Source organism: Pteropus alecto, unplaced genomic scaffold, assembly GCF_000325575.1.
Source record: "Pteropus alecto unplaced genomic scaffold, ASM32557v1 scaffold134, whole genome shotgun sequence".
In the NCBI taxonomy this organism is placed as follows: domain Eukaryota; kingdom Metazoa; phylum Chordata; class Mammalia; order Chiroptera; family Pteropodidae; genus Pteropus; species Pteropus alecto.
The window spans coordinates 10,861,693-10,889,513 of NW_006436283.1; the positions used below are offsets into that span (position 1 = coordinate 10,861,693).

The 27,821-nt window shown below is 50.3% G+C and overlaps 1 protein-coding gene across 1 annotated transcript in view; it reads left to right on the forward strand.

The window, feature by feature from the left end:
* The window catches only part of PRKCA (protein kinase C alpha), a 378,887-nt gene that overhangs the window by 311,647 nt on the left and 39,419 nt on the right, over positions 1-27,821 (forward strand). Inside the window, exons 9-13 of the mRNA XM_015589706.2 lie at positions 11,872-12,009; positions 12,827-13,000; positions 15,233-15,324; positions 17,809-17,871; positions 18,771-18,909. Of these exons, the coding sequence (XP_015445192.1) occupies positions 11,872-12,009; positions 12,827-13,000; positions 15,233-15,324; positions 17,809-17,871; positions 18,771-18,909 (606 nt within the window). The remainder of the gene's footprint in view (positions 1-11,871; positions 12,010-12,826; positions 13,001-15,232; positions 15,325-17,808; positions 17,872-18,770; positions 18,910-27,821) is intronic.

Below are 27,821 nucleotides of genomic sequence, written 5' to 3' on the forward strand. Positions count from 1 at the left end.
CTGGTTAATATTACTCACTGTGTTTCATTTTTTCTTATTTTTTTTAAATTTCTTCTCAACACAACTGTCACTACATAATCAACCATTCTGTCTCCAAACTATCCAATGGAACTTTGCAACTTGCATGTAAATTATTTCAAAAATCTGCTCTATTGTTATCTCTGACAACACCCCCCTCTTTTGGGGGAGCTGGTTGGGGCCATGGACCAGCTGTGCTCTCCATATATTGCCTTTGTTAATAATTAAAATCAGCTCCGGATTGTTATGGCATATTCATGTTAGAACCAACTGGAAAATTTAAACACTCCAATACTTGGGCGAAGAATGTGCAAGGGGAAAATCCCACCCCCTACCCCGAGCTAGATCAACGTAAAATACTCTTTTTAAAAACACCATACGAAGTAAAACATCTAGTAAATAATGTCGTTAAAGTTTCTCATCTCTAGAACTTGTAGCTGACACCACAGATGTGTCCCCGTAGCCACGAGAGATTAGTGGCCCAGAGTTACTGGCAGTGGGGAGGAGGAAAATATTCTTCGAGGTTTCACAGTTCCCGCAGAGTGAGAGAGTTTTCACGTAGGAAGACGTCAGCCCTTCGAGACTCCTGCCGTCACTGCTCCCTGTCATTTTGTGTTTTCCAACCCTGTCGCACGGGACGGTGCGCTCACTTAGAAACAGCTTCAGAGCTCGGCCACCCTGAGCCACTGGACGATTCCTTCCTTCAGAATGAAAACGTCCTTCGTCCTCAGAGTGAGCAGGCGCCCCGTGACCGTTCCAGGACGGGAGACAGTTCCTGCTTAAAAACGAATACGTCATCTGTTATCTCGTACCCTGTGATTTCAGAGGTCGCTGATGAAACGAACTCACGCGGGGTCCTCGGGTCCTAATTGTGTCCCAAACGTCTCTTCCCTGTGCGGTGTGACACGCCTGAGCAGTGTGCTTTTTGTCTTTGTTATTTTGTCAGAAGCTTTGTTATTCCGGGGAGAATAATACACGTCTTGTGGGTCTGTATTTCCCAGTGTGTAGAGAAAGCTGGGTGCGGGTGGCAGAACTCAGATGGGGCTGCAGTGGGAAGAAGAAGAGAAGATGAAGACAAAGCCTTCACCTCTCTGGGCCCCATCCTGGCAGGTAAACTGTGGCTCCTCCCAACTTCAACGAGGGGCTGTCCCCTCTGCAGAAGGACTGTCCTCTCCCGGGCCCCTCCTGCTGGCAGGACGCCTCTCACTTTGTCACTCGAAGGAAGCAGCTCAGTGTAGTGTTTAAGGTCAGGTTACTGGCCTCACGTCCCAGCTCCACCACCTCTTAGCTACGTGGCCTCGGGCCACTTGGCTCGTTTCTCTTACCTCGGTTTCTCCATCTCTGAAATGGGGCAGTTAAAGTACCAGCCACATAGGGTTGTCGAGAGAAAGAAGGAAGTGACTGAGGAGGCACTGAGGACAATGCCTGGCGTTTACCCCTCTCAGCAGCCTCCCTGCACCCCACCCCCCAGTCCTCCCTAACGGAAGCATCGCTGTGCCCTGCTGTTTTTCTCAGAAGCCGCCCTTAAGTGAAGCCAGCCCTCGGTCGCGCTTTCTAAACCACCCGTGGGCCCTGGGTTGGGAGACCCCAGTTGTGCATGAGAGACAAAGCCCATCAGGAAAGAGCGCGAGCCCCTACCCCGCCCGCAGAAGTGACATGAGGCGGCCTGAGCTCGTGTGGGATCAGGGTCCGCAGGGGCCCGGTCAGCCACGCCTCTCTTCTCACGTGCGTTGTGTCGGTGCGTGGTCCTGACGTTTCGCGTGCTTTTCGTTGTGGGTCTTAGGACAAGAAACAGATTATTCTACCTGAGGAACGAAATGTCACCTGTGTGTCGGAACTCCGGTGAAAACGGGGCGCCATCGCTCACTCACACCCCTTCTCAGAGCGGCCTCGCTCACCTGTGCGTGAACTAGTCTTCACCTCGGGGCTTCTTCTGAAAAGAGGGTTGTCAGTACCCCGTCCGTGGCTGGTCCCCAGGGACTGTTTCTCTCCATTGACGGGCTGGGAAGAAGCATGGAGACAGGACTTTCTCCGCCACTCTCTCCAGTGGCCATGGGCGAGCAGCCACATTTGCACAGAACTGGTGGCTTTCGGAGTGGGGGACAGTCATGGTCTCATTTCTCGGAGTGTACCTTTTGTGGCCCTTATTTCCCCAGACCCCCCAGCAGCTCGTGGGTACCCATAGGGTCACAGTAGTTGAGTTATTTTAAATTTTACTGGCTCTTTCCCGGCCTCTTGACATAAGACCCCCATCCACCTCCAAGGCAGGGAACATTTTCTCTCCCACCCCTCCAAATCTCACCCTCCCCCAAAGTTCCTACGCAGAGGTCCCCTCCTGCCCTGGAGACCAACTCTTACAACACACGGGGGGCTGCTCTGTCATGTCCCCTGAGGGCGGCTGAGAACCCCCCACCCTCCTTAGGGGGAGGTCCTACTGGCCCTTTGCTTCCTCTCTGCTGCTCTCTGCCCACTTCCTCAGGGAGGTGTGTTTTCTGATGCCCCAGCCCGGAAGCAGCTGCTGAGCTCTGATCACGCCCTTGACCCGTGGGGAGGAAGCAGCACCCACGTGGGAGGTGGCAGAAAGTCCTCGTCCACTTACAAGTGAAACTGAGGCCTTGGCAAAGCCAGAACCATGGCTGGCGTTCCAGTCCACTTCTGGTGGATCGGTGCCCCTGCTCTTCACCAGGTCAGCCCCGCCCCCCAGCTGCCTGTCCACCGACTGCCACAGGGACCCGGAGAACAACCCAGAACAGTGCAGCTGCCGCCAGCCTCGAAAGCAGGTGTCCTATTGAACTATAATTAGGTCCCTCATTTTTAAAAAACTGGTGTGGTTTAAAAATGCTCAGTGAAGATAGGATGAAATCAACGATTATGGAAATTTTGTGCTAAATTTAATTGCTGTCGGCTCCGCTTTCAAAATGCTGCTGTCAGTTAGAGACATTTTATTAAAAAAATTTAAATTGATTGAGCAAGCGTATCCAGCATTTTAGGGAAAGGATCCTATTTTTTTATTTTACCTCCGTGTGGATGAAGGTTGGAGACCCTTTCACTAGGGGTCCAGACCAGCTGCACAGGGATGGAGAGGGTCCCGGGCTTTATCGCCATTACTGGCTTTTGTCGTGGTTATCGTTGTCATTTGTGTTGTTTTTAATTCAGGAGCTGCCGTTCTGTGACCGTTTAGCTCCAGTCAGATTTCCCGAGTGGTAGCTTTTGTATTGAATTCTGCCCTCGTGTGACTGTCATCATTTCTCATCATTTCCCAGATCGCTCTGTGTTTCTGCTTTTAAGACAAACGCAGCGGCGCTCTCAGACCCCTCCAGGGCTTCCGGAAGCCCTCACCGCCTCCCTTTCCCCATTTCTCGCATCTGTGACTTGCAAAGTCTGGGCCCAGTCACAGGTTTGGGAAGAGATTCAGGAGACACAGAGACATCCAGAACAGGTTGGCGTTTTATTGTTTTCTAGAAATAAAGCACCCCGCGACTCTACAGCACACTTCTGGCATCCGTACAAATTCTGTTGGCATTATGCAAAGCCCTGGCTCTCACATGAGCAATTAAAGGTATGACTGGGAAGGCAGAATGTGTGTGTCTTGTTTGTGCTGTTTTGCAACACTTAAGGGAACTTTACCTCTGCACCAGACAGTGAACCTCAAAAAGATCCTAGTCAAGATGCAATCTGTTCAGAAAATAAATACCACAAGAGGGCAGTAAAGATTTGCAAATAAAAGAGTCCATTGAAACCTGCACGTGGATAGCAATGAACTTGTGCCTGCATCTCTTCACTTTTTGATGGATGTGAAGATGGGTGGGTTACCTCTTTATGCTCCCAATTGCTCCGTGGTTTTAGGGACTCATCGGGATGCTGACAAGGCAAGCCGTCTAGGGTTTCTTTATGTCTGTGTGGCACCTGCAGTCTGTTCTGGTTTACACGGGCGCCAGCCCATTTCCCATCTATTCTGCTTTCCTAGCACAGAAGAGAATTCTCTACTTCTAAGCAATGTTGGTGGCAGCCTGGAAAACAGATAGCATCTGTGAGTTCACGTGGCTTCTGACCCTGCCACGGCCAACTGATAAAGCCGGGTCACTGTTAGTCCCAAAGGGAAACATTCCTAGCGGGAAAAGGATGGAGGGCTCAAAAAATTACTTAAGTGCCACAAATACCATAACAGTAACATGCCGTGGCCGTACCCACTCACCCAGGCCTTTCTCGAAGGTAGGCTTCAGACGAGTGTGTCCCGTCAGCCTCCTAGTGAGAGAAAGACAGTCTTTTTGCAAGAGAGAAAACTTGGAAGGGGTAAGTGTTCGGTCCCAGTATCCTTCCGTAAGTCTGGACTCAGCAGCTGGGCAGAACGAAGGGCATCAGCCTTCCCGGGATCTTTTTAGCAGGTCAGACAAGTAGCAGTCCTTGAGCCAGGCAGTGACAGCTAGCCTAAGGTGTGTGTCAGCATTCACGGGACAGCTCCCGAAGGGCGGGGAAAACTAGGGTAGCTGGAAAGAAAACAGCACGGCAGGATGCTGGAGGCGTGAGATGCTCGGTACAAGAAGAACCAGGCCCTCTGCATTTTCCACATTGGGCAAAGTGCTAATATGTCACGGGTCCCACGTTTCTCCTGAGAGTATGGTTCAGTTGCCGTGACAACAGAGGCCTGCCTGCTTCCTGTGAGTTGGTTTCGACAGTGGCAAAAAGCCTAAGTGGATGTGTCCATAAAAATATTTCTCATTAAGAAAATGACTTAATGTGCTTTCCCTTACATTTCTGCTCCAGTGAGTGGGGACTTCACTCACCAGGCTTTTTGGCTGCGAGAGAGCTTTTTCCTGTACGAGTCAGCGTATCAAGCATCATGAAAGAGACTGAATAGTAATTTAATTCACATGCCTTTGAGGTTCTTAATTGTTGCTGTCCTGATAAGGTAGCAATGAGATACAGATGTTTTATTTAAATCTAACTGCAAATGAGGATGAATGATTTGAGAACCTGCATGATATAGGGCAACAGTAGGCAAACGACAGCCCACAGGCCAAATTCTGGCTGCTGCCTGTTTTTGTAATTAAGGTTTTATTGGAACACAGCCTCACCCATCCCCTCATTCATTCATGTAGCTTTCACACTAAAATGGCAGAGCTGGGTAGCTACAACAGAGACGGTATTTGGCTTGCAAAATCCAAAATATTTATTACCGGTCCTTTTACGTTTGCCTCCCCTTGATATAGGGGGATGAGCACTGAATTCAAAGACCAGAGTTCTCGATTCAGAGCCCAGGGAGGAAAATTGATTTAGGCTCATTACTCAGCCTCCTCATCTGGAAGGTAGTGGCCTTGATGAGCTTATCTCCAACTTCCCTGCAGATACTGAAAGCTCCGTCCCAGTTGTGCTGTCTGTTGAAGATTACATCCCCCATGGAGCAGCTCTTGGCACAGGGGAGTGAATCTCTGCAGGGTAATCCAGGTCCTGTTCCAAGGACCAAAATAGAAGAAATAGCATCCTCGTCCGCCTCCCCCAGCACTGCCACCAACTTGCTCCGTGGCTGGAGAGAGTGGAGTTAGTTCCCTAGACCTCAGTGTCTTCACCTGTACTCATGGCATGTTGGACCTTCCCAAGGACCCTCCTGTGGCTGTCAGGCTCCGGTTCTGGGATCCTCCCCTGTGGTGCCAGCCAGAGAATGAACGATGCACCCCTGTGATTTGCCCGTCCAGCTGTGATTCCCGACCCCAGGAGAAAACTTCCTCGGCAGGTGCCCACACAGTTGTGTGGGAGGAATCACAGGGCCCCTCGCCTCCAGGTTATAGTTGCAGATTGAATGGCCAGATCTGAAACAGAAGTAGTATTAGAAATTCCAGCCATGAAGTTAGACACAGGATCTAAAAGAAACCAAGGTTCTGCCGTCAGGAATTAGGCCGCCCTGGCTCTCTGGGTTTCTTTTTTTCTCTTTGACTTCGCATGGTCAGATTAAAACGTCTGGCCTTGTCCACCAGCCTTTGCAATACCTGTACCTCTTGACCCAGAAATTCCACGTTAGGAACCTAGCCTGGAGGAGATTAGGGATATGCATAAAGATTGGACTACGAAATCGTTTATCTGCATGTGACTGAAAACTGGAAATAACCTAGGTGTCTAACAGTAGGGGAGTGGTTAAATCGACTAACATAGAGCCACGCCAGTGGGGCATTGTGCAGTTACCAAAATCACGTGGCAGAAGAGTGCTTATAACGTGAAAAGTTCACATCGTATGAAGGGGAAAGCAGGTTGCAAACTAGAATTCTACATATTTCAAAGGAATTATTGAATATATGAAGGAAACATGAAAAAGAATTAGAAGCATATCCACCAAAACGTCAACAATGTTTATCTCTGGGTGATAAAATTATGGATGTTTTAAATTGTCTTTTTTTTTTTTTTTAACTTATCCACGCATATTAAATTTTCTAAAATAATTTATAACATAAATGTAATAAAATGTATTATATTTATAATAAGTAACTTATCCACACATATTAAATTTTCTAAAATAATTTATAACAAATGTAATAAAATGTATTATATTTACAATAAGAAGCAGCATTATAGTAGAAATTACTTTAAAGCAATCATTCTGCTTTAAAAAGTTTTATATCAGAAGTAATTGCCTTCCCCGCATACACATTCATTCATTCCTTCTAAAAGTATCTGAGGCTCTCTCCTGGACACTGGAGATAGATCAGTGGACAGAACAGATGAGATCAGTGGAGGGAGAAAGAGAAATACACAATAGGTAGTGAGAAGAGTGTGAGGGGACACACACCACGGGAAGGGGACTTCGGGGTGCCATGTCGAGCAGGGCGGGGCAGGGAAGCTCAGGGCTGAAGCATCACCTGGGAAAGCATCCTGTGTCTGGGTCAGAGGAAGCTGAAAGCACAAAGGCCCTCAGGTGGCAAGCATGCTGGGCATATTCCAAAGATGAAAAAATAGCCAGAGAACAACAGGCATTTTACTTACCTGGCTGTGCTGCCCAGGATGTTATGATGCCCATTAAGTAGCATCATCTTAACCCGTTGCCTGGTTACTGAGTGGGAGGTAATAGATGTCGTGACTCGTGGCTTGTTAGAAATACATGAGCTGTGCTCTGTTAACAGAATCATTGAAGCACCTTCCCGATTCCTTGGAGGCTTTCCTCTCCAGAAATCACTCGATTTCACTTAACTAGTATTGTAGTGGGTGCAGGTGAACACACAGTCACCTTAGACGTAAGATGCTCTGCTGAGGTAGGTCCCTGATTACATACGGCATAGCTATTTCTGTTACTCGTGGAGGGGCACCGAAACCCCAACAGTAGTATGTTGCCAGGGTTGTTCGGCGAAGCCCTGAACACGGAACATTTTCATTGTAGGAAAAAAAGTATAAAAGAAACCCACAGTTCTTCATTTGCTTCTACCGTCGATCACTGTTGTCCTGTCTGCCCTTGGAATCTTAGAAGCAGAAAGAACCTTCTGTTGTCGGGTTCATCTCTTTACACTATGCAAAGGTCTTTGATAAATAATTTCTACCAGGCTAGGAGACACAGTATCATTGAAGACACATTCACAAAATCGATACAAATGGACACAGTTACCATAGTCGAATGGTAAAGCGTTCTTCGGACGGTTACCTGAAGGTCCTGTGCTGTAGGCTAGACCACTGGGAGACGGGATTCCATTTAAGTCTCTGCATTTGTACTGGAGAGGAATCTTTGGGTTTGGGTTCCTACTGCAGACAAGTCAGCACCTCTTGAAAGAAGTGCTGGGCAGGATGCTGTTGTGTTAGAGGCTGGCAGCTTATGACTCCGTACTTTCCCTGTGTGTTTGTTCCATTTTCCCACATACCAAAGTTAACATACAATTATTGTACAAAATTCAAACACTGCCGAGTATCTACAGTATTAGGTTAAACCACTGGGAATTGCCATTACTGTAGGTCAGATTGTCACATCTCAGCTGTTGCAAAAAAATGGTCCAGCTTAATAGAAAACAAACGTCTACCGCAAGCTGATCCCGCATAGATTCAGTGTCATAGTTTGGCACATCCACTTCTCAGTTTTAATTCGTTTCTAGCCCCCTACTCATGAGTCGAATGTGGAGAGCCTCTCACCATCCACACAGACAGCTCCTCAGACACAGTACACGCTTCAGCCCCAACCTCCGAGAATTTGGATTTGCAGTATTCAGATTTACTTTGTGTGATGTGCTTTACATGTGCCCCCATGAGAGTCCTTTAAATTGAGAACACCTTCGATGATTGCAAAACTGTTATGACTTTTCAAGAATATCTCTTGTGAAATGAAATGAGACACATGTCGGTTATTATTAAATTTTTGATGGGGAAAGAACACAGCCTGTTCTCACGACCTGGTCATCCAGTTAGCATCACGATGACCTGATGCTAATGTGCCGTCTTTCAAGGAACTTAAAATTCTGAATTCTGAGTTGTTTCATCATAGCCAGTAAACCATGTTTCGGTCTAATTTTTTTAAAAAGCGTGCTGACTCTTCAGCGTCTAAAGTCACTTTAGTCTAGTATACAACACTATCTATCATAGTTTTCAGTTTTATCTTCTCTCTTAAAACTGCCTATGCCTTTTTAATAAGTCAGGGTCTTTTCTTGCACAGTCTTCACCCCTGAGGGGGCTACCAAAGATAGATGTTTACCAGTTGCCATATTAGTTGATGCGAGGGAGAAAAGCAGGAATTTTGGGAGGAGGAGTTCTCTGAAGACACGACAGGTAAGCTGGACCTAGAGGAGGAGGAGAAGTCAGCCAGGTGAAGGTCAAGGTCAGGGGAACATTGCAGACACTGTCTGGGGCAGGATTGCACTCTGGCAGCTTGGCGGGGAGTGATGGACCGGGGCAGGAATCGACAAGGTGGCTGAAAGCAGACTGGAGGCCGAGGCCTGGGCCGTGGAGACCCCCTCTCCTGGGGGCGTGGAGACCCCCCTTCCTGGAGTTCCTGTGCCTTCTCTGAATGCAGGCCCCTGGCAACACAGCTGCCAGGATGGCCACTGGCTGTCTCCTCCAACTCCATCATTTACTAGACCCAGGTTGACAGAGGGACTGGGCCCAAGTCAGGCCCAGACTACTGAGATTTTGAGACGATGGAAATTTTTTTTACCACAGAAGAGCTGCTTCTGAAAACTCAATATTGGAGGCGCCTCTATGCCATTCAGCAGCAAGACCTACGGGTGACCGTGTGGACATGGCTCTGGAGGCACATTCTGTCGGGGAAACCTGGACGCGCTGTCACTGCCATTGGCTGGATGACCACGTAGAGAACCGCTAGCTGCTCTGATGCTCTGTCCGGCTCCACCTCCTGGGACCGGGAGTCTTCTGTGACATCCCTCCTAAACCTCACCCATCGATTTCAGAGCCGAGTCTAAGATCACTTTGCAGTTGGGTCCCAAAATACTCAGATGCAAAAAACATTTTGTTTTGTTTTGTTTTGTTTTGTTTTGCATTTACAGCCCATTAGCCTAACTTTGGGGGCAATATCTTGTCCTTATAACTAGACTAAGGTCAGATCATAGCACAAAGCTCACAGGGCCCTTGCTGGGCGATGGCCCCAGTGACGGCAGTAGATGCACATGTGTCAGAGCCCCTGTCTGTATGCTGGGGGCCGACACCGACATCAGCCCGCGTCCCTCCGTCAGCACCCACGGCGGCAAAATGTGTCGAAGGAGCAGTGACTGGGAATGCCCGTGAGTCCGAAGCATCTGATGAGGGCCACCCTCAGCTTCCCAGGTCAACATGCTCTTTGTTTCAAGCGCTTCAAAGCAATGCGTCTATTGTGTCTGGGTCTTTGCAGATGTTATCGTCAAGTTCCTGATGATATGAAAATAATCTCTTTGTGCTTCTTTCCGATAACTTTATCTCTTTATACATCGGAAGGGCAGAACAGAGCGGCAGAGTCTGTACTCTCCTCTCTAACTCAAACTTCTCGATGATTCCTTTAAAGTTGGACACAAACCAGAATGTTTCTCAGCTTGCCGTCATTCCTGGGGCAGCGGGTCGGAGGCCGGGGGCTGGCCCCGGCTCTGATGTCATGCCAGGGGTTAAGTCCTGGCGCTTTGTCGCAAGTCTGTCTTAAAGTTCCTTCCATCCGCTGTGAAAGTGGAGGCCAGTTCATGTGCCGCCGCCGTTCAGGTTCTGTCTTCACAGAGCTTGGCCCCCAAGTTCCTACATGCGCTGCCAATAGGGGTGTATTGCAACTGTATTAAATACTCTCAGCCTGGAAACAAAAACGTCAGGGCCGCCCTTCCGCCATGTTTTAATGTCTGTGGTTAAACGGGTGTGCTCGTTCATCAGAGCACCTGCTTCCAGCCGTGAGGTTCGACCCCCTTACAAACCGGTTCTGTTTATCAGAGAGAAGCCTGGCCTCGTAGCCCCGCATCTGATGAACGCAGTCTGGCTTCATGTCTTCCTTCATTCAGCAGAAATGTCGAGGGCACACCCCGCGCCCAGCGCTGCGTTAGAGCTGGGGTTCCGGAGACCGCTGACGGGGTTCATTCTGCTAAGGCTCCTTCAGCAGAGCCTGGCGCGAGGCAGCTCACTCTGATTGTGGGATGGAGAGCTGCTCAAAGTGTAGATGGCCCCTCAAAAGGCTTCTCTGCTGCTCAAGAAAATATTTCAAATCCTACATTTTCCCCCAAGAGCTGGTGCCAGTGCTTCGATCACATGATGAAGCCCCCCGAATGCCTTCTTTGCTCCCCACGTGCTCTTGGTAACCCCCTCATTGACCCGAGTGATAAGCTGGCACCTGCCCCATAGCTCAGAGCTGCATCTAGTCGTGTCTTCTGTGCGGGAGACAGGGGTGCACCCTGTCACTGAGCATGTGCCAAAGCAGGAGCCTTGGCCCTGCGACTCAGGGCTGTGGCCCCAGGACCCTGGCCTGTCAGCAGCTGACAAGTCTAGCACCTGGATCCCTCACCGCCAGGCAGATTTCGAAATGCAGAATCCCGGCGGGAGCTTCTCCGACCCCTCCAGGCTCCTTTGCCGGGTGTTGAGATGTTCCTGTGGGACCTCACTTGTCTTTCTTTCTCGGCTGAGCCCTCTTACTTTTTGCCTTTGACGTGAGATGCTGACGTCCCCTTTCCCATCCCCCCGTCAGGAGAGTGGTGAGGGCATCATCTCTCTAGGACCTTCGTGTGGCACGAGTCTCGTTTATAAAAACTCCTTTTGGTAATTGACATGTCACTGACCAAATATTCTTCAGGCCCAAAGGGCTGAGCCTGTTTTGTGTGAAACCAGAGTCTCAGGCGTCTCACCGTTTCTCTTCACGAGTTCAGTTCTCGACTTTAAAAAACACCATGTTTTTCATTCCGTGGCTTTTAAAGGAGAAATAAATCACCCCCACGGCGGCGGCGTGCCTTTTAAACGGTTCCTCTCCAGAGGATACTCTTCCCCCTTTTATGCGTGGATACAAGTTTCCTCTATGCAGATCCATGTTAAATTGGAAAACCTAGAAATAAGAAAAATATCAGCACACAGTTTATTTCTTTTATTATGTTAACTGTCACAAAGCACCAGTTTCTCCCAAGAAGTTAACCTTTTATATTCCAGAATGAGACTCAGCCTGCCCTTGATAGAGCCCCGTGGCTCCATGCTTCATTAACTGTATAAAGAGTTGCCTCTTGATAGGTAAGGGCATTTTTATTTTTTTGGTACTTTGCAAATGCTGCCTTTAGGGTAAGTATAGCTACTGAGTGTGAATAGGTATTTCATCATCCTCAGGTTCTTTTTCTTACCCTGTCCCGCCTCCTACCTGGCATCAAGCTTAGTTACAACCGTTTTCTATCAATCTTTTCCCTGGGGGAAAAAGAAATGATTATTTTCATTTGTGTGCTTGTTGTTTAGAAAGCCAAGCTTGGCCCTGCTGGTAACAAAGTAATCAGTCCTTCAGAAGACAGGAGACAACCTTCCAACAACCTTGACAGGGTGAAACTCACCGACTTCAATTTCCTCATGGTCCTGGGGAAGGGGAGTTTTGGAAAGGTAAGCAGGAGGTCCTGCGAAGTGGCCGGGCTTTTGCACAGCATGCTGGGATCATCTCGTTCTCCCTGAGCTTTCCAGAGCCGCCCTTTAGGTCTCTGCTCTCCTTACTCATTTCCTGGATGTATCCTGCTTCATGTCATTAAATGCAACTGTATCCAAAAAGCCACAGGGTTCACTGTGTGTCACTATTTCAGTGTTTAGAACAGAACGGGCGCTCCAAAATGTTGGCTGGATTCCAGAATGAATAATTTTCACAACTAAAATTAAGTGTTGACTCGTGGGGTGGTGAGCGAATGTAATAATTAAGAGATACTGAGCTGGGTTTCTTCAGCGATCAGCCTGTATGTCTGTCTACATGTGGCTTTTCTGGCCCCGAATTTCAACATAGATCCAGGAATTGATTTCGACCCTACCTTTTTCATTGTCCTGGATTCCTGACTCGTGGGAAGCCTATAAAGAACAGTCACATTGTTGCCGGAAGGATGCTCCTGAGAAATGTGCATAATTCAAAACTTAACGCTAAGATTAATGTTGCAAAGTCCTTTAAGCGGGCGCAACAGCGCCATCGTGTGGCAATAGCCTACACAGTACCCAGATGGGACAGCTTAGAAATTATACAGTGCTGGAGGGATTTAGTTTGCAATGACTGGCAGGCACTATTTCATAGTTTGCACAGAGCGGAACTTGACACGTGTTCGTATCACACATGTCCATCATTGCACGTACTGTCCGAGCTGTCACCCGACCTGGCTCCTCCCCACCCCCAGCACCAGAAGAATGCCTCGAAGTTTCCCGGTTGCCCTTTGTCTGCTCTCAGGTGATGCTGGCCGACAGGAAGGGTACGGAAGAACTGTACGCTATCAAAATCCTGAAGAAGGACGTGGTGATCCAGGACGACGACGTGGAATGCACCATGGTAGAGAAGCGCGTGCTGGCTTTGCTTGACAAGCCGCCGTTCCTGACACAGCTGCACTCCTGCTTCCAGACGGTGGTAAGGACCCCCGGGGACACACCACACGGCGTGCTCTCGAGGGCTGCCCCCAACCCAAGGGTTCTCAGCATCTGTGTCCGCCTTCCTGCTGTGGAGAAGGCTGGAGAAAGGCATAACCGGGGACTACTCCGCCCCACATTCTTCTCTGCCAAGCAGAGGTGACCTGGGGACAACCTCTCAGTCTTGTGCCACTGGCAGATTTGGAGCGTCCCCTCTCTGTAATGTGCCCTACTTAGAGACTTGGCATTAATTCCATTTAATTCAGCAAACGTTCATGTCAAAGGTTTTCTCCACGCCAAGCAACGTGCTAAGACTGAGAGCTACAAACACAATGAGGCGACTCACAGTCCTGGCATTTTCAGACCGCTAAGCCAGCTGCCACGCATTGCCTCGGGACGTTAGGAGATTCGATTTCATAAAAGAGAATGTTCTTTTTTATTTTTTTTTAACGCACACAGCAGGGGTTAGCAATCTGGCCTGTTTTGTACAGCCCACGAGCTCTAAGAAAGGTTTAAGAAATAACACTGCTTCATGACATGTGAAGATCAGACGAAATCCAGACATCAATATCATAGTCTTCTCGGACTGTTCATGCTCGTTCATTTACCTGTCATCCACAGCTGCTTACGTGCTGCACAAGCGGAGTTGAGTAGTTAGTTGCAAGACACACGCAAAGCCTGAATCGTTTACCGTCTGGCCCTTTATGGGAAAAATTTGCTGAGCCCCGTCATATGGTATAACTAAACAGGACCAAAAACTTCCAAAGCACTGATCAGCTAGCGGTTCGTGAGGCCCGGGTGCTGGCATGGTGTTTGCCAGTGACCTGCCAGAAATATAAACATCGAGAAGGGACCCCAGCGAGGCTTTCCACCTCTCAGTGGCTGTCCTTTTTAAGATACGACTTAATAATCTGTAGTTGTATCTGTATCTGTAGTTGTAACCGTTGTGATTTTTATTATTCTCATCTTCCCATTGGCCAGAAACTGATTTTCTGTTTTATGTCTCTCCTCAAAATCTCTCGGGAGGCATCCCTGCATACTCTCGGATTTTAGAATCTCGAAGTGGTAATAGCAGCCACACAATCTCAGGATGGGCAGTGGGGCCGCAGAGCCCTGCGCCGGCCACTGCGTGTCAGCCTTGTGCCAGTGGCCTGGACAGCTCCCTCCTGGCAGCATCTAAGTAGCACCAAGGAGAGAAGGATGATCTGCCTGGAAGAGACAACTATGTCTTGAATCCCAGCCCGGATCCCGTAACCCTGGTTACACTGATTAAGCTCCAGAAAGCTCCAAAGCAGAGAAATAAAGATGAAATTAAAGTTCATAACAGGAAAGCTAGAGATCGAGGCTCCCAGAGCCATTTCCTGGCTATTAGCAGCAGCTTCATCATTTTTTTCTCCCTGTGCAACACTTTAATGTTTAACAACCTCTGCGAAATGGCGATGTTTTCTAGAAGAGAGCAGAGGTCAGCTCTCGCCTCGGGGTGCTGTGTTGTTAGTTATTTCACCGTTAAATTCCCTCCGTTTCCCCACCTGTATTAGTGTCACATCCTCAGAAATAGGAAGGTTCGTTTGGTTCTCAGATGCATGCCCTTCATGGGGCCAGCACTTAGCCTGACAGTGACAGAGGACATCAAAAACAATATTTTGGGCTCATGATGGATGCAGAAGGATATTTGGTTAGCCTCTCCGTTTCCAGCCCCCTCCCCCACAGTAAATGTCATTGAGCATTTATAATTTATAAGCCCGACCCAACTCGCGAGATTTGTCTTCAGAAGCATCCCGTTGAGCACATGACCACGTTACTCTGGCATGCCTCTGAGACATGCCTCAGAAACACTAGTTAAAATTAAATAAGTGGCCCACATGGAGTCTTCACACCCTCCCTGACTTAGAAATGTATCATGTCTGTATCATGAAATGTATCATGGGAGAAAAGGGACGACCGTCAGAGGCCGTTGCTATCATAGGGGCCACACGTAGCCAGGAGGGAGCTGACATGTTGACAGAGAGCCAGTATTTCAGACTGACGCCATGGCTTTCTGCTTCATGTGGTAGGGTTTTCTATTGATTCTTTACTTGGGGAGGGGGAGGAACATCGAAAGGCCCCACTGAGCAGATCTGTCCGTGCGGCCCACGTATTTTACTAATGAGAAAGCAAGACACAGTCTGTGGAGGGCGAGGGGGGCCGCCCCGCCCGCAGAGGCATCACTGACGTGTTGACCCTTGGTCCCCAGGATCGGCTCTACTTCGTCATGGAATACGTCAACGGCGGGGACCTCATGTACCACATCCAGCAAGTAGGAAAATTTAAGGAACCCCAAGCAGTGTGAGTATTTTTTTTTTAAGTCCCTTCCTTTAGACACACAGTCTCCCCAGTGGGAACTTCTGCTGGATGAAACAGGAACGCAGGGCTCTGCCCAGTTCGAGGTGCAGCGCTCTGCCCCACCCCGCCCCCGGGGTCAGATTTGTCAGCAGAGCCCGTCTAAACATCTCCTAGGGAGAGGATTCTTCCATGTCTTGTAAGTTGGAGACGCTGGCATAACCCCCTAGTCACCAAATCCCACCCTCGTCTCTTGAGTCAGTCTCCTTTATTGAACACGTGGTTGGCCACCCACAATGAAAGGGGAACGACAAGACACCTCAGAGTGTGAAAGGAATGAGGGGCGCCCTGCCCTCGGGGGGCTCACCGCCTGGCCTGAAACAGGAGACACCACTCGACAGCTGCAATGCGCTGCCGTAACTTTAGAGGTGGCACAGGACACCATGCAAACCCCCCGGAAAGAGGGGTGTAGGGGGAGAATGTCCTCGGAGAATGCCCAACCCCGAGGTGTGAGAGATGGAGCGAGGTGTGGAGGGGTAGGGAATGCGGGGCACGGGAGTGATAAGCCTGTGGAGGGCCTGGCTGAGGGGCAGCAGAAGGCTGGATGGGGCGTCACGGGGACTCGACATTGGCAGGTCAAGTTTTCACAGAGCTCAGTGGCCAAGAGGAGGAGGAAGGATCGGGGGGAGGGCAGTGGCTGGTGCACGGGGCTTGGTAAAGGTCTATGCCGAGGAGAAAGAATGGAGCCGTGATCAGGGTTGGACCTTGGAGCCAACGAGGGGTGTCTTTGAGAAGCATCCTGGAGGAAGAAAACCGGAACTCGGTGATTGGGGTGCTGAGGAGAGAGGAACCTCTTCTGGCAACACCCCACTGTAGGTTCGGGCGGGGGCAGCCAGCAGAGAGGAGGCGGTTTGTGGGGAGAATCGTGAGCTCGGTTTGGAAGTTTTCATGGGGACGGGCCTCGGAAGCCGGGATGCAAGAGTCAACAGCCCAGGGATGAGACGTGGGCTCTGGGGGAAGATGAGATTCGCCCATGTGAAGGGCGGGCCTGGATACCTGGAAAATCATCCATTTTTCAGGGGACAGGAAGTCACAGGAAACTCAACGGGAGCAAATCTAAACAAACAGCTGTTTCATTTCCCTCAACGGGGATGCACAGCGACCATGTTCCCTGATGAATCAAGTTTGCAAATGCTAACAGGACTCTGGCTGATAGTCCAACTACAAGATAACTCTGAAGAACTTGTGGCCTGCGTGGATGATCTGTCCTGGGGAATTGACTGAAGGCAGACTAGGGAATTCATGGGTGGCAAGCTTACAAAATGCAAAGGCGGATTTTTCTGTTTTCGTTTTTCCTTTTCAATTGTCAGAAATGCCTCCGCTTATCCCCTCTCTTGTGTTCTCAGTCACAAAGCTTTAAAATGCTCCGATTGTCAAATAAAGCTCGATAAGACAGAGCTGTGAAGAACAAATAGCAGAAAAGCCTCCTTGTGTTGTAAAGTAACGCGAGGTGTCTCGTCGGCCCCCTTCCTTGTCTCCGTGTTGCCAAAAGGTTTTATTTTAAAAATACGGAAAAGCAGGAAAAGTCGTGGAAAAGTCACTTGTAAGCCCATCTCCTCTCCCTCCCCGCTGCATCGCTCTCTCCCACCAGCTCCCAGAGCTGCCGCCCCCCATTCTGCGAAGAATTCCGTCCTTATCACTCATCGGGGAGCTTTCTGTGCTCATGTAGACGCATTGCTTATTTTAAATCTCCTGGGTGTGATGTTTGCACAGGCACAGTTTTGTGGCTTCTCAGACTTCAAAGACTCCCAAATGCAATACAGATTTTAAAACATCCTTCAGCGTGTATTCTGCACGTCAGATATTAACCTATTAACAGTTTCGAAGCGATGGCAGTAACTGCTTTTTATGATGAAGTATTGAAACGGGTAAACTCAGCTATGAATCACAGTGTGTCCCATTTATCCCTGCACTTGGGGTTGGCGGGGGGAGGGGTGCGGTGAGGTAACCAGCTAAAGGGCTCATCACACACCATACTTTGTCTTCCAGGGCATAATTGGATTTTCAAACACTAACGTGTTCTGTTCCTGAATAGGAAAATGGTCATTTTCTCCACTCTATCGTAGTCCCGACATAGAAGAGCCACTCTCAAAAAAAAAAATTGTATTACGAATTTCTCTTAAGCAGTAAATTACCTGTCCGCCCACCCCAGCCAAGAAGTACTTGTTTCTAGGCAGATAATCGACGCGTCTTGTTGGTTTGTTAGCTGTATCGTTCCCAGGGGAAAGTGGAGAGAGGAAGCAGCAGAGGGCAGGGCGAAGGGTCAGCAGAGGGTCGGGAGGACACGTGTGCGGCATTGCTGGTCTCTGAGGTCTCTCACAGGTCTTACACTCTGTTACCTCTCGGACGCCTGAACTTGGGAGGTACCAAGTCAACAGGAATTCAGAGAAGCAAGCCAGAAACCTGACCAGCATTTTTTTTTTTCTCCAGATTCTATGCAGCAGAGATTTCCATTGGATTGTTCTTTCTTCATAAACGAGGAATCATTTATAGGTATGTAGTGAGGCTCCACCACCATCGGTGAAGCTGAGCGTTTTGCTGGACCTCTGGGCCTCTGTGGGCATGTGATTCTGAGATGGGGACTTAAGACACAGAGTTGATGATCCCCGAGGTAGCAGAGACCTGCTGGGGCCCACCTTCGTCTGCAGCCTCCAGGCAAATCAGAACCACCTTCTGATTTCTGGACCTTGCAAGATGTATCTTGTTTCCGCTTTCCACGAGAAAACACGCTTTTCTCTCCACCAACACCTCCTTCCACTGCCTTTTATTTGGACGGAAGGTCAGGGAGCAGTGGAAGCTGAATTTCTATTAGATGCTCAGCCAGAGAAGAACACGAGGAACCAGGGAGAGGCGAGGGGGAGATGACGGAATTAAATTCTTCCGTTGGTTAGCTGCAGTGGACGGTCTGGAGCCAAAGAAAGAAGAACGTTTTCCCGTGTCAAGGGAAGAGTAATTAAAAGGGCACGTGGTGCCAGGCAGAACAGCAAGGGTGCGAGTGTGACCCAGTGCGGTGAAACACTTGTGCTTTTTGCAAACCTGGTTGTGCGTCAGACCCCGCTGTGTGGGATACTAACAAATCAAATGACCAGGCTCTCCCCGGACCTGCCAAACGGGTGATTCGCTTGCACAGCCATCGCTGGGAATTGCTAGTTCAGCCACTGAGTCATTCATTCCACGTGCATCTATTAGGTACCGACCGTCTCCTAGGCCCTACATTAGGCTCTGGAGATTAAAAAGTAATAAGAATGATTCCTGGTCCCCACTCTCTTGGGCCTTGTATTTAATATGCTGTTGAGATGGCGGCTCGTCAGGCATCCACCTGTCTCGCTAGCTCCAGAGCAGACCAGGGTACATCGGGGGAAGGACGCTGATGTTATCACGCTTCCTTGCAGGGATCTGAAGCTAGATAACGTCATGCTGGATTCAGAGGGACACATCAAGATTGCCGACTTTGGGATGTGCAAGGAACACATGATGGAGGGAGTCACGACCAGGACCTTCTGTGGGACCCCAGATTACATCGCCCCGGAGGTAGGGACCCCGGTTCTCCTTATTTCCTAGACCAGCTGCAACCACAGCTCCCTTGGGGGTTATGGGGTCATCAGTGAGTCACCGAGTCCCTGTGCGAACTATAACCGCGAAATAGACTCCACCAGGCTAATAGGAGCAACGCAGAAAGAGAAGGTGTGGGACCCCATTGCTCATAACAAGCGTCTGTCTTGTTCCGTGGAACTTTTATTTTCGTTATGTGCCCCTGCGAGCTAGTCGCACGGTAAAATGTATTTCTTACATGGTCGTGGTCAAACAATTTAAGAAACACTGTTGAGCAGGGAAGGAGGGATCTCGCTTGTGAAAATGTTCTGCGTGTATAAACGGGGTCAGAAGGTGGTTCCAAGGATGGCTTTTCAGCAAAATCAGAGTCATTAGTGCTCTAAACGACACGTTAGAACGGAGCATGGTGCTGAATCTAGGAAGAACATAGCTTCATGGAGTGGTTAGAAGCAAAATGGTTCCAAGGTTCGTATGTTTACAGCAGTGGCCCTACTGCTTTGTCTCTGTTATCATGCGTACCGCGTCATTTTCTTCCTGTTTTATGAGGCTTTCTACATGCCAGTGAGAGAATGGGCTACAACCCAGGGTCGCTGTGTGGCTGACTTTCCCTGCACACACGGCCCTGTGAATGGAACAATATTTTCCCTATTGAGTTGAGCACACGGCAAAAATAATGGATTCGGAGTTAGCCCAACCTTCTGCTTTTCACAGAGCTCTCACGTTAGCTGTCGGCAGCTTTTATGGCATTTGTCAAACATGTCACCCCACGCATTGATTTCGGAGGCAGGCAGTACATTGGGAAAGACGTGAGCTTAGAAATCATACCAGTGTGAGCTTCAGTCCTGACTCTCATTTGCAGGCTGTGGGAGCTCAGGTGAGGTGCTTAACCTCTCTGAACCCGTCTCTGCAGAGGCGAGTTAGGAATAATAGCAAGCTCTATGTAGAACCGCTATGAGGATGAACGTGACTGATCCAATGTTTGGCACCTAGTAGACCCTCAGTAGCAGGTGTAACTCCAAGAGGGAAGCTAATTTATAGTCCTTTGTTAAAGGCTTTTTTGTCTGTTACAGTCCTAGACAGCACGGAAACGTAGAGTTAGAATATTTACTTAGAAACTTAAGTTCCGAATTACATGGCCAAAGCTGATATGTTATCTTGATGGTTAACTTACTGGGGTTGTTCCCCTCAAAGAACTCACATGTGAGTATCTCCAGGCATCACGTGAGCTTGAATAGTCTTATTTTCAAACATGAAGTACAGCGAGATGGTACAGGGACAGAATACGCTCTCCTGAGGCAGCATCGCTTTGGAAGCCTTGTACAGGCTGACGTGGATTCAGTAGACAGTGATTATGAGCTGTGCCAGCCCCACGTAACACCCACTGGACGCTGTAAAAGCTTGGTAGCAGGGGATGGGAGCAGTTTTCGAAATAAAAGTGTCTGCCGATCAGACGAGTAGCTTCCTATGTCCAGTGACACCTCCGCCATCCAATACCACCAGGGATGACAGCGTCCCACACAGGTGGAATTTTCCAAATGATCGAAGCTCGTCTTTTCAGTGTTCCTCGTATTGATTTTCTCTTGCGCCTATGACAAATACAAACTTAGTGGATTAAAACAATACAGGTTTATTATCTTACAGCTCTAGAGGTCAGAAGTCCAAAATCGGTTTCACTGGTTTAAAGTCCAGTTGTGGGTTCAGCTGCCCCCGCTCCAGAAGCTCTGGGGAGACTGCAGCACCTGGCCCTTCTCAGCCCCCGGGGGCTGTCCCCCGTCTTTGGCTCCATCCTTCGTCTTCTACGCCAGAAGCCTAGTGTCTTATCATCTCTCTCTGTGGCTTTTCTCACTCCAAACCTCCAGCCTCCTTCTCCTAAGGACCCGGTGATTAATTATATGGAGCACCATCCCCCCGACCCCGACCCAGATAATCCAGGATCTTCTCCCCATCTCAAAATCCTTAATTTAATCCTATCTGCAAAGTCCCTTTTATGGGGTAAAATGAACATGCTCAGTTTCCAGGGGTAAGGACATACACACCTTCGGGGTGGGGGGCCATGTTCAGCCTCTTACACTCACGATGGCGTCCTAACTGTATGTGATAACCTCCCTACTCCCTTCCTCCACCTAGATGTACTTCTAAAATATCCTGGTAACTCTGGGCCTTTTTATTTTATTTTATTTCTTACTTGCGCTCAGTCGCGTGTCTGTTTATTTCGTTCTGTGCGACGCGATCTCCTGTGGCGGTTCAGTTTCATCCTCACAGGGCGGCCCCACTGTGGTCCTGCTGTAACCACACTCACCTCCCTCCTGACCTCCCTCCCTCGCCATCCCTGACCCCTGGCAGCCATTCCGCTATTTTTCATTCTATAATTTTGTCATGTCAAGAACATTCTCTGATGGAGTCAGACAATACGTAACCTCGTGAGATAGATAGGCTTTTTCATCTGAGCGCTTTCTGGAACTCCGGCTGCCATGTTTGAGCACTGCTTCTACCCCTGGGTCAAGTTACTTAAACATTCCACAGCTCAGTTTTCTCACCTGTAAAATGGGGATGATAACCCCATAAGGATGTTGCCTGCAGCGTGGAGTATTGTCTGTCCCAAGGCAGGTAGGTCCTGCCATTCTCATTGTCCGCCTTCGCCACATGGGATGACGAGCCTCCTGCAGCCTCCTGCCAGCCCCTCTTAGAAGACCCTGGCTCTCGCCGTCATTTTGGAGGAGAGCAGAGGCTAGGCTGGCCTGGAAAGACTCTTTGAACCGAGAAGTTGATTGCCATTTAGAAGGTACCAGAAGAAGATGGTGCCTCTGCGGGGCTGGCCATGTCATGCTATGAACCTGAGAACAAGCTATCAAAAGATCTATCCTGAGAACACCTGTCAGGGAGAGGGATGCTGGGAACACACCATCCGAGAGCGCGGTGCAGTGAAAACCGACTTTGGGCCTCTTACTGCACAGAGGATAACGGGGTCCTCAGTTTCCGCCAGCCTGCATTCCTCTCTTTCTGTCCACTTTACAAGCAATAATACGGGGAGCACCCCGCCATTTTTTGAATGTCTACTACCTTACGTACTCATCCTCGGCCCTCATAAATAACCTCGGAAGGAGCATAACGTCAGGCCCGTGTCTCAGGTGAGATGCCCGATGGCAAAGTCATGGTCTGAGGCCACGTGACTAAGACATGCTGGAATCAGGCAGTAACCCCAGACTCGGGCCGCCTGCAGGCCACACTAAACGCTGCTCAAACCCCCCAAAATTTCACGTGTTCAGAGAGCGTTCTGCCTGCTCACTGTGCCGAGGGTGGTGCCACTGGGGGCACAGAAGTAGAGGGGGTCCTGCCCCCCAAAGCGCTGACGGTTTAGCAGAGGCGACACCCAACGAGCAGGAACCAAAATCATGTTTAGGTTCCAGGTGACCTTCACTGAAAAACAAGCTTCACTTACTTTGGAAACTCAATCGACAGCATCTTCAGCTCGTTTCGCCTTGTGCTGGCATTTGTCCTGTAAGGATCTAGGCGTTTCGGCATCTCGGAGCATCGGAATGATTGTGGGGTAGAGAAAGACCGTCTGGGTTCAAGGTTTCTGAATTTGCTCCGAGGTTAAAATGGTCCCATCCTCTGTGTAAATCTTCCTGTCAGGTGGAGGCAAAATAATTATCTTAGATGGTATTTTCCTTAATAGGCAAAGCGGAAGCTTAAATATTTATGGCTGTTTGTTCAGAAACCTTGAAATGGATTAGTACTGCAGCATCTCCTTATTCCGGTCGATGGGCTAAGGCAGAAAATGTCACTAACAGATGCGATTTGGGAGCCGAGATGGACACCCACGAAAGGAGCGCTGACCATTAGAGACCAGTTCCTGATGCTGACATCGAGGGTCCTCCTCGTTTTGACATAGGAGGAATTCGTCAGGGTCAGCGAGGGTCCTCGAGGAGGCCACACAAAAGCTTCATCTGGATTTACTCCCCCGTCCGAAAGTTCATTGTTTCGCTGTGTAAGATCCAGTCGCAAATCAAGTTATCTCCAAGCAGCCAAGAACCAGACTCTGAGTACTAGCATCGCCCGCTCTTTCCTGGAAGAAAGAAAAGCCGCAGGGAGAGTGTTTGCTTCTGGCCGGGGGACCTCCGGGTACCTCCCGCTGCGGCGGGGGTGACACTTTGTGAAAAGGTGCCTTGCAGAATCCCTCCTCGCAGCCTGGCCCTGCAGGGGGCATGTGAGACCTCGCGCAAAGGCTCTCGGCCGTGATGCAGTGACCGCCTTCCCTGTACCATGCCCCCCGAGCACATCTTCTGCGTTGCCCCATTTTCTCCATGAACAGACGTTCAGCGACTTGCCCAGGGTCACACAGCTGGTAACAGGCAAAGGTGGGATTAGGACTCAAGACCCTCCAACCCCAGAGACCGAACATGCCTTCCCCGTATCGCGCCATCTCCAGGGATAGGAGAGAGCCCCCTAAGGGTTGAAAATGAGCACGAGGGTGTCATAGACCATCTTCTGTTTGACGTCTTTTAGGAGATGGACATTCATCCATCTGAACTGCAGTCGGGCCTGGGGCATGGTCAGGCCTTGTCATCTCTAATGCAGACGGTCACTTGGGATTGTGTCCCAGCTGTTTTTTTTTTTTTTCCAAAAGGGTATTAAATCGTTTATTGATTACACATGATAATGGATGATACACAAGTTTCATTCCCATCAATAATTTTATCTGGTACCATAATTCAATTTAGATACATTGCACAGGGTGTGCCAACAATCATTAATAACCAGGCGAAGTCCACGACTCTGCTTGGGGTGACCCTTTGAACGGAGAACGCCAGGTCACAGCACAGTAACTGTCAATTCAGCTGTCTGAAGACAATGGCTTCTGTGCCCAAGCAGGTTGTAAGTAAATTTCAAACGGAACCTGGCATCACCTGACGGAATTCTGACTTCACACTGTTGAGGCGATGTATCAAGATGGCTTCAGAGTAGACTGACTTTACACGGCACATTTTTTAAAAGGCACATTTATTCAGCGTCACGATCAGACTATTCAGCAATCAGCAGTCTGGGCGCAAACAAAACTCTACATTAAAACCCTTTGTTGGAATGCTGTACACTGTCCCCAGAACAGAAACCAAAGTAACCTGTTATGCGATTAGTCACAAACACAGTCCTCGAGGCTTTTTGCCCAGACACGTGAAGATTGTCTGAACCATGTCTTCTTCGTAGCAGCCAGGCCCTGCCACCACTGTGCTGGGCTGAGTTCACGAACCTCTTGTGCCCTGTAGCCTCCCTGTCCCGTGTCTGGGCCTCCTCTCCTGCCGAGCGTCGTTTCCTGGCCGTCATTAAGCCCTTGTAGCCCCGGCCACGGCTGCTGCTGCTGCTGGAGGTGCCGCCGCCAGCGAGGTGTCGTGGTTGGCAACGTGTCGGCCTCCACCACCACGGCGGCCAGAGCTTCTGCCCTTTCATGGATCCAAAACCCAGAGAGTGTTGGTTGTAATTAATCGCCAAGATCACTGTAGCTTCCGCTACCTCCAAACCCGCTCCCGGCGTTACCAAATCCATCGTAACCATCCCCACGGCCACCATGTTCTCCAGCACCACGGCCGCCACCAGAGCCGCCTCGACCACTGACGTTTCCTCCACGACCAGCGTCGTCATTCCCACCAAAACCACCTGCACGCCCACCACCGACGTCTCCAGAACCACCTTGACCTCCGGCTGGGTGAAGCGCTGGCTTGGATAGGACTTTCCTCACTTCCCACTTGTCATGCACAGGATGGCGTTTCCGAATGGCCGTCTCGTCTCCAGAGTCGTGGTCATCAAAGGTCGCAGAAGCAAAGCCTCTCTGCTTGCCACGGCCTGGGTCGGGCGTGATGTCATTCACTTCCGCTCCCCCGTACCGTTCAGAATGCTCCCTCCGGTGAGGGTCTTCAGCATCTCCTTTAACGTCACCACCACCGATCTCTGTCACGGTCGAGGGGGCACCAGGTCGCTGGGAATCTTCTCTGGGGACAGCCCTCCTTGGTCGCACCCCTCCTCCATCCGGCGTGTGTGGCCTCGCCTTCGCGGCCGCATCCACGTCCCCACAGGGGCACAGGGGCACAGGGGCACACCCAAAGCCTCCGGGGCCCCCGGTATCTGCATCTCCCCTCCCCGCAGTGTGCGACCGGTCCCCGTTGCTCACAACTGCTCCTCAGACTCTCATCAGCTGCTTCAAAGCTCAGCGCTCTGACGAAGCACTTCCACAGCTGTTGGGGCTCTTTGGGAGCCTCTGATGAGATGTGACGGCGGGAGAGACTTCAGCGATGCCTACTCGGCTGTGTCCCCCGACAGAAGGGCTGCATTCTAGCTGTGAATACTGGGCAGATCCCTCCAAAGCCAGCGGTGGACGAGCAACACCCGAGCCCCTCTCCCTCACGCGTCATCGGTCGGGCAGGTATTCAGCAGGTGCCTCCTTGCCTGGGCATGCTCGGGAGGACAGCAGAGCCCCAAGGGGGCCGGCTGGAGGGGCTGGGGGCAGTTAGAAATGGGCCACCGCAGCCCAGGACAGACGCAGGTTGAGAGACAGCATTCCCCTTGGCAGTAACAGATGGCACCACCAACATAGCTTACGTGCCAGGGGAGAAGTTCATGGGCGCCTTGCTGCCCCCGCAGCCAAGCCGGCTGTAAGCAGATGTGCAAACTGCTGGGAGTGTTGGGGGTCCTGGCCTCTCCCGCAGCAAGGCTGGCCTAGCACTGCCCACGAGGGCAGCCAGAAATCTGCATTTTTATGTAAAATGTGCCAAATTGTTCAAAGTTGGCTTTAATATATATTAAGAGAAATGTATGCAGGTAAGATTCAGCCAATGGGCCATCAGCTGTGATCTCTCTTCTAAAGGGGGTCAAGGGCACATTTGGGGAGGAGCCACGTATTAGGCGTGTGAGGATGGGAAGCACACAGCAGCAGAGGCAGAACCAAGGAGCTGTGGCATCCTGGACACCTACCCGGGGTGTCCTTCCCCCAGGTATCGGGGGGCTCAGGGGGGGTCCCTCCCTCACCTCCTTCGAGCCTTAGCTCAGATGTCACCTCAGGGAGGCCACCTTTCTTGGCAATCTTATTTAAAACCGCAAACCTCCGGTCCCCACCCAGCGCTCCCGACCCCTGCCTGCCCCGTCTCCCTTCGAGGCGCTCATCACCCTCTGGGAGACCATGTCGCATCCTCGCGTATGTATTTCTTGTCCGTCCGTCCCAGTGAGCTCCGCACGGCAGCATCTTTGTCTTGTGTTTAGCGATGCGCCCCTTCCCTGGGGTCTGGAGCGGCGTCCGGATAGGCAGGTGGATCCGGAGCGCGTGACGTGACGCGCTGCGTTCCTAGATGTGGCTGTGGTGGGGCAGACGCGGCTGTTAGCCGGACAGAGACGAAGGCCGTGGAATTGGGGCGCCCCGGAGGCTGGCACTGCAAGGGCGAGGTGGGTGGCCTGGGGCGGAGTTCAGAGGACAGCCTCACCTCATCAACCCACAGAGCCGGTGGCGGGGGCCTGAACATCTGAAGGTTAGGGGGACATCAGCCGGGGTCCCCCACACTTCCCAGGGTGCCCCAGGGTTAACATCTCGGAGACTCGTCCTGGCCTTTGGGGAAAGGGTCGTCGAAAGGGTCAGAGAAGGAAAGATATCTGAAAGTTAAATGAGGAGATAACTCATGCGGCGCACACAGCCGGGCAGTCGGGCGGTAAATTACCTGCCAAACGGAGAAGAAAGGGGGACACGAGGTGGAGGGAGGGAAGCCACTCAGCGCCCGCCGAGGCTCCTCCGCGAGCAGCCCTTCTGAACCGCGGGCCCCGCACCAAGCCGGCGTGGGCAGGAGCAAAGAAAGCACCGAGTAAAGAGAGAGTGTGATAAACCCAAGGGCGGCCTCCTTTCTGTCAAAGGCCAATTTCTCTCTATGTAAAGTCACAGTCCGATGACTCCAGCATCAAAGGAGAAACGAAAGCAGCCACTTTCCCTCCCAGAAGCGTTTAAAGAGCCAGAGCCAGGCTTTCCTTTGGGTGCTTCCTTAAATTGTGTGCCTCTCCTTGGATCTTTTTCAGGAATTATGTTGGTTGTATTATCTCATACGCTGTATCATCTGCCCACAGCTCTTTAACTGCATTGTAATTCTCCCGGTTGGTTCCAGGTTTAATCAGTTCAGCCCTGTTCTTCTGGAATATTTGGCGCCCTCTGCAATGCTGTGGTTCACAAAACAGCTGTGGCCCAGGCCTTCCTCCAGACCCCTCCATCCAGTTTTCCCTCCACATGTAGCCAGCTCCTTGTGGGTTATCTGCCCCTTCATGAATGCCTGCCATGTGCTAGACCCAGAGCAAAGGGCCTCATTGATCTTTTTTTTTTTTTTTGAATCCATAAATCAGCTCTGCAAAGATAGGGTTATTGGCTCGATTTTCCAAAAGGTGAACCCAAGGTGCAAAGAGACCCGTTAATTTTTCCCACGGCCCCAATTCAAGGCTTTGAACCCAGGGCCGATCCACTGTTGTCCCGAGAGGAAGGGACCACGGATAACAACTGAGCTGCTACGCAGAGGATGCCTCACTCCAAATGCAGACGAGCTGCTGTCTCAGGCCCGGAACCCTGACCCTGACCCTAAACCATAACCCCTGACCCTGACCCTAAACCCTAACCCTGACCCTGACGACTCCATGGTGAGTCTTTACCCCCATGATCTGTAGATGCATTAATCAGCTCTCATTTGGGGATTTGTATAAATCCTGTGAAAATGGGTCAGAGATTTCTAAACTGTTTTGCCTTTTGCTTTGCAGAATTGCCCAGGCGGTGGGGGTGGGCGATGGGGGGTGCGGGGAGGGGACTGGGTGTCTTGATTACCCACATCGTTTCACCTCCTAGTACACACCACACGCTGACATCTGCTTCCTCTCTCAGT